Raw genomic sequence first — 6364 nt, forward strand, 5'->3', positions numbered from 1 at the left:
AAAAAAAAAGAATCACCCAGGTGATAATGGTTCAACACAGTTGCAAACGTGTGAAGGGCAAATTGCTAAAGAGAGCCCAATTGTAATGGTGGACCATAGCAGTCTTGGAAATACTAGTGCCATGTTATAGTCATCAAAAGTGCCAGCCAGAATGACATGAAGTAGACTGAGATCTAGAAGGCAGGGCATATATATCCTGCTGAGGGTGAGGCCAAAGAGGTGAGTGAAACCTCTTGAGAAAACCAACAGATTATGAATGAGTCACAGATAGTGAGCTTTGGATTCTTTACACTCTTGGAGGATATTTTTTGCCTTATGTAGATTGTGGCTATGCACTGCTTTCTCCATCCTGAAGAAAAAAAAACTTTATTTTTGACATTGCAGAAACATACAGTTGAGAGATTTTTACTCTTTTTAGAGGAAATTTTAGAGTTTTATAGAAAAATTTAAAAAGCTAGAATTTTTTAAGGAAAAGTTTTTAAAGGATTTAAATTTATAAGGGTATAGGACATATTAAGTTATAAAATGTTTTATATTATTAATATTTAAACTTAAAAATAGATAAAAGGCCACAAATTAAGGTCTTGTCTATGAGCACCAAATACTAAACACTAGAAACTGGGGTCTTCTTCCCTTATGATGCAGCAAGACAGATGGGCAAAAGGCTTGGAGCAGCTTCTAAACCTATTAAGTCTCAGCTCTTCGTGGCTTGAAAGATCTTTGTAGAGGGGTAGCCTAAGGCCACTTGCCTGTCAGATGTTTGTATGGAGTCATTTTTATGATACAGTGCTAGAGGGACCTTGGCAGTGTGTCCCATGGTGGGTGAGGTCCAAACTGCCTTGAGTGATAGAATATTCCATGCATAGACAGCTTGAGTGTGGAGTTTTATTAAAGAGAATGAAGGGAAGGAGGGAGATAGAGTGAAAGGAGAGATAGAGATAGAGATAGAGATAGAAATAGAGAGAGAGAGAGAGAGAGAGAGAGAGAGAGAGAGAGAGAAAGGAGGAGGAGAAAGGAAAGGTTGGGTTGGAAAGTTGATATGGAAGCTGCCCCCAAATTAAGTGCTCATGGTCACTTATTCTTAGTTTTTTTTGGCAGTTATGAGACTCTCCATTAAGCAATATCCACTGCAAAAGGAAGGTTCTCTGACAAAGGATGGGAGCAGCACGTTTCTATGGATATAAAAATATTTCGCAACAGATTTGCTGGAGTCAATTTTGGTAGGATGAACATTATCCCAAGTTTGTATTTTTATCAGTCTTACCCATTTTGTTGGTGTATAGTTTTTCACAGTATTCACTCATAGTTATTCTTGTAAGGGTTCTCTAATGATGGCATGACAAACATATTTGGATAAATCCAGTTATCAAAGAAGTGGGACGGAAAGTTATCTAAGAGAAGCTCAGACAATTGACTTAGATGACACTGTATATGTTATCTGAGTGTTATTTGAATGAGATTTTCCAGAGCTACACATTGGAAAGTGAGATATTTCTGTATACAATTTATTCATCAATTAGAAGAAAAGAAAGAAATTTAATAAAAATCTGTACAATAAAAATAACTAGCTGAATCTCCACAGACAACTTAATTGCTTCTACCCTGTAGGATTAGGAAGTTTAGACAATCTCATTGAATCACTCTCTAGAGGTCTCATGGTCTCTAGGAGGCCCCACGTCTCCTTGTATTGGCCTCTAAGTGTAATTTAACTCAAAGTGATGTCATTTTAGGAGGAATACATGGTATGACATGCTTCACTGGTCATTAGTTTTTGATCTAAATGATCATCATTCTTAGCATCTACAGGCCTTTTTGACCTGAGTGAGGATTTGCTATAAGCCTTCAACTAAGGTCTAGAGAAACAAAGATAAATTCACACTGATTGACTTTTAATTACTAACCTCTTCATGAGAATCTTTGTAGATCTTCACTATGTACAGGCACAATTTGTGGGCTACACAATTTTATTGTGTCCATGAAGCATGTTAGGATGAAGTCAGAGACTCTTCCAAGAATTAATGGAGTAACCGGGCCTTAATCAGTGCTAATACTCTTTTCCTCTCCGTTCACTGTAGTAGAGTATTTGGGACTTTTCGACCACTGCCTGAGAGGGAGCTTCTCACACAGCACTTACACGGTATTCCATGGCTGATCTGGGAATTTCAGAATGCTATTCTAGATTGACTGTTTTCTCCTAGAAAACTGGTAAGCATCTATTCTCCATGAACTTTTCATAATTTTTGTCTGCAAAACCATCAAGGCAACTAAATTCACTGTAGGTTATTCTAAAAGAAGATTAGATGATTTCAATATGTTTTCAAAATCTGAGGTAAATCTAAAAATTTCCATAATAAGGAATGTAGATATTCTTATGACACATCATGCTTATTTCTCAGTAAGAATTAACAAAAAACAAAGCATACATTATCCTAGATGATTAGGCTATACTCTCATATTGTTAACTATGTATTTGCTTCTTATTAGAGGAAAGCAACAAGGAAAGAAAACATATAATCTTCAAAGTGAAAGAATGCTTCCTTCATGACAAGAGTTGAAGTGTGCTTTAACTTTTGCCCTGTGATCTCATGCCAATTAACACTAATACACCTACACATGTTGACAGTGGTATGAATAAAATTCACAGAATTTTAATTAGGTTGAAAACACCTTTAACTTTTGAATCTTGACCTTTTTAAAAAAAACTGGACATATAATTTTTAGAATATATATACATTTCAATTGTCAACTTCCTAATAGTAAAGAATGAAAATGCTACTTGTCTCCCAAAACTTAGATGCACAGGAACTTACAGACATATTTATAAAAGCTTTCATTACTGGTTGTAGAGCTAAGTATCTTCTAAGTTAATATTGTATTTGTTAAAGATAGAAAACAATGTTCAAATCAATCTTATAAATTGATGTTATGAGGATGAAAAGTTAGGAATAATAATTATAATTGGATGACTATTCTTCAAAAGCTTCAATTATAATCAAGAAATTAAATATGCTCTTACTACATGAGAAGAGACTCAGATATAATAGCATCTAGGATGGAACTTGCCATCAAAGTAAATCTGTGAGGCAAAGACATCCCATAATTCAGGAATACTTCAATTTATGGACTCTAGTTTGGCTAAGGTATGCCATTGATTGGAGATGAGATGATTAGTTAAAGTCAATTCATCATATCAAAAGTAAAATACAGACTCACCTTGAATTATGGAATCACCAATCACATTTGTGGAATAAGGACAGACTGACAACATCAGAAAGCTTAGAAAATCCTAGTGGCTTTGATATAGCAAGAAATAATTTGGAGACAGCTATTCATTTTTATTTTTATTATTTAAAATAATTTTAAAGTTTAAATTTATTTTGGTAATATTCTTCCCCTCCCCCAAGTCCTTCCATATTGGAGAGAAAAATTTTAAAATGGGAAATCTTTACTGAAAATCAAAGTCTTGTGTGTCAGGATCCGCATTGATCAAACCAGTATATACAATACTAGGAAAGTTTAACAGTAACATGATAAACAAAACTTTCCTGACTGTACTGAGCACACATTTTTCTGCCTTTTACATATTAGCTGTTTAAATTCTCAGAGTAACATCTCTAAGCAGGTCTCATTACTGTCTACATTTTGCATATGAGAACAAGATACTCAGGAAATTTTGATCAAGATCAGTGTAGTAAATGTCCAGTCTTATGTGCACCATTTCTAGAAACACGAACTCTGTATCTATATCTGATGATAGATCTTCAGTAAGAGTCTTTCTGAGGTTATCATTTCCATCCTGTTAGTTATCCCACCATATCCACTAGGCATTGACTTGTATGAAGATAATTTCAGAGTTCACCTTGTATTATCTTCAACCTAGTGTAAAGTTTATGCTTTAAACCACAATGCTATCAATGTGTCCTAACTGTAAGATGCATAAAATGAGTGTGTATTGGGGGGACATAAAATGCAATTCAGGACTTATTAATTTATTAATGGCACTTTTGGACCTTCATTTCTGGGTTTGTTTCTTGTTCCATTGATGAAATGCAAATACTCAGTGAACAAGATAGAATAGCTACCTGTGAAATCACTTAGTTAATTATGAAACTCAAAATAGAGACTGAACCAAAGTGGAAATTGTACATTGGCATAAGTTCAGTTAAATATGTTAGTCTATTAAAATTAGAAGTGACTCAGAATAGACATAAGAATGACTTGACTTCAATGTGCCTGAGCTAATGGGAGCTCACCAGCTCCAGCTGGACTGGAAATGAATGAGCACGAGATCAAACTAGATCCTCTGAATGTGATTGACAGTTGGGGCAGACTGAGGGGCCAATGACAATGGCACTGGGATTTGTCTCTACTGCACGTACTAACTTTCTGGGCTCCTATTCTCTTTGGATGTATACTTTGCTCAACCTAGATGTAGTGGGGAGGGCTTTGGACTTTCCACAGGGCAAGGTGCCTTGCCCTCTCTTAAGATTGGAGGGGGTGGGTGGGAGGATGTGTGGAGGGAGTGGGAGGTGAGTGAGGGGGGGAAGTGGGAATTTGGATTGGTATTTTTTTAAAGTAATAAAAAATAGATTAGGATACACAACACACACACACACACAAAAGAATGACTTGACTTCTGAACAGAAATCCCCAAATTAGGCTTGTATAAATATGAATAAATGACTCAACCTTTTGTGCTTCATAATTTATAAGATTAGAACAGGCAGTCAAACACAAAATTCTGTTGGGAGGAAACAATACACCATAAAGTTTTTATGGCAGTTCTTGGCAAATGAGAAACACATGTTTGACTGAACTAAAGAGAAATGAATTAGAAAATAGATTCAGCCAGAAAATCATTTTGATTAGATTCTTAAACTGTTTGCATGTTTGCTAACAATCTATAAAATTGAAATTGGGCAGAACATTGTTAAAGATTCTACAGATTTAATAACTTAGCCCTGCATATAAATTGCAATCACTTCTCTCAAGATCATGCCTTTAGAGAAAATATCAAAGTACATGTTGCTTGATAATGTGATGTTCAATTTAACTTCTTAATCTTTTTGTAACTTTTGACACTTTGATACAGAGCATCCTTTGATTCTCTAGTAACCCTAATGGAGAACAGCACAGACATGACAGGGTTCATCCTGCTGGGACTCACTGATGACCAAGCCCTAGAACTTCCTCTCTTCATCATCTTCCTCCTCATCTATACCGTCACCCTGGTGGGGAACCTGGGGATGATCCTGCTTATTGTCCTGGACTCTCAACTCCATACTCCCATGTATATTTTCCTTGGTAATCTATCACTGGTGGACTTCTGTTACTCTTCAGGAGTCACTCCGAAAGTTATGGCTGGGTTTCTAGTAGGAGACAAAGTCATGTCCTACAATGACTGTGCTACTCAGATGTTCTTTGTTACTGGCTTCGCTACTGTGGAAAATTACCTCTTGGCCTCAATGGCCTATGATCGCTATGCAGCCGTGTGTAAGCCGCTACACTATACTACCACCATGACTACAGGTGTGTGTGTATGCATGATTGCAGGCTGCTATGCCTGTGGCTTCATGAATGCCTGCATCTACACTGGGGATGCATTCAGTCTCTCCTTCTGTGAGCCCTATGTAGTGCATCATTTCTTCTGTGATATTCCAGCAGTCATGGTACTCTCTTGTTTTGATAAACACATGAATGAGCTGATTCTTGTTTGTGTAGCCAGTTTCAATATCTTCTTTGCTCTCATTGTCATCTTAATATCCTACCTAATGATCTTTATCACAATCCTAAAGATGCACTCAGCAGTAGGCCATCAGAAGGCCATTTCCACCTGTGCATCCCATTTTACTGCTGTTTTTATTTTCTATGGTACTGTAATTTTTATGTACTTGCAGCCTAGCTCCAGTCATGCCATGGACACTGACAAAACTGTATCTGTGTTTTATACCATGGTCATCCCCATGTTGAACCCCCTGGTCTACAGTCTGAGGAACAAGGAAGTCAAGAGTGCGTTCAGAAAGATTGTTTTCAGGGCAAAATAGCATTTACAATACTGATTTTACACATTTGAGGTGTGCAATACCTAGATTTATTTCTCTCACGTTTTCCCATGGAATCAGATTTAATTTGTTATCTATCTATCTATCTATCTATCTATCTATCTATCTATCTATCTATCCATCACTTGTCTGTCTGTGTGTGCATGTGTGTGTGTGTGCATGCATTTGTGTGTGTGTGTGTGTGTGTGTGTGTGTGCATGTGTGAGTGTACAATGTGTGACAGGCATTTCAGAGAACTGATTTGAAGGTTAAAGTACAACTGGTGAAAGGCAGTCTCTCTCTTTTTCTACCACACAGGTTCT

At 36.6% G+C, this 6364-nt stretch overlaps 1 protein-coding gene across 1 annotated transcript; it reads left to right on the plus strand.

Moving 5' to 3' along the window:
* Positions 1–5117: 5117 nt before the first annotated feature.
* Positions 5118–6044, plus strand: LOC101986846 (olfactory receptor 5B3-like). Its single transcript, XM_005351999.1, has one exon. The coding sequence runs from the start codon at positions 5121–5123 to the stop codon at positions 6042–6044; it is 924 nt and encodes a 307-aa protein (XP_005352056.1). The 5' UTR covers positions 5118–5120.
* The last annotated feature ends 320 nt before the right edge of the window (positions 6045–6364 follow it).

Source organism: Microtus ochrogaster, chromosome 8 (assembly GCF_000317375.1).
Source record: "Microtus ochrogaster isolate Prairie Vole_2 chromosome 8, MicOch1.0, whole genome shotgun sequence".
Lineage (NCBI taxonomy): Eukaryota > Metazoa > Chordata > Mammalia > Rodentia > Cricetidae > Microtus > Microtus ochrogaster.

Coding starts and splice junctions, on each gene's coding strand:
- LOC101986846 (XM_005351999.1), top strand. CDS start 5,121: ATGGAGAACAGCACAGACATGACAGGGTTCATCCTGCTGGGACTCACT.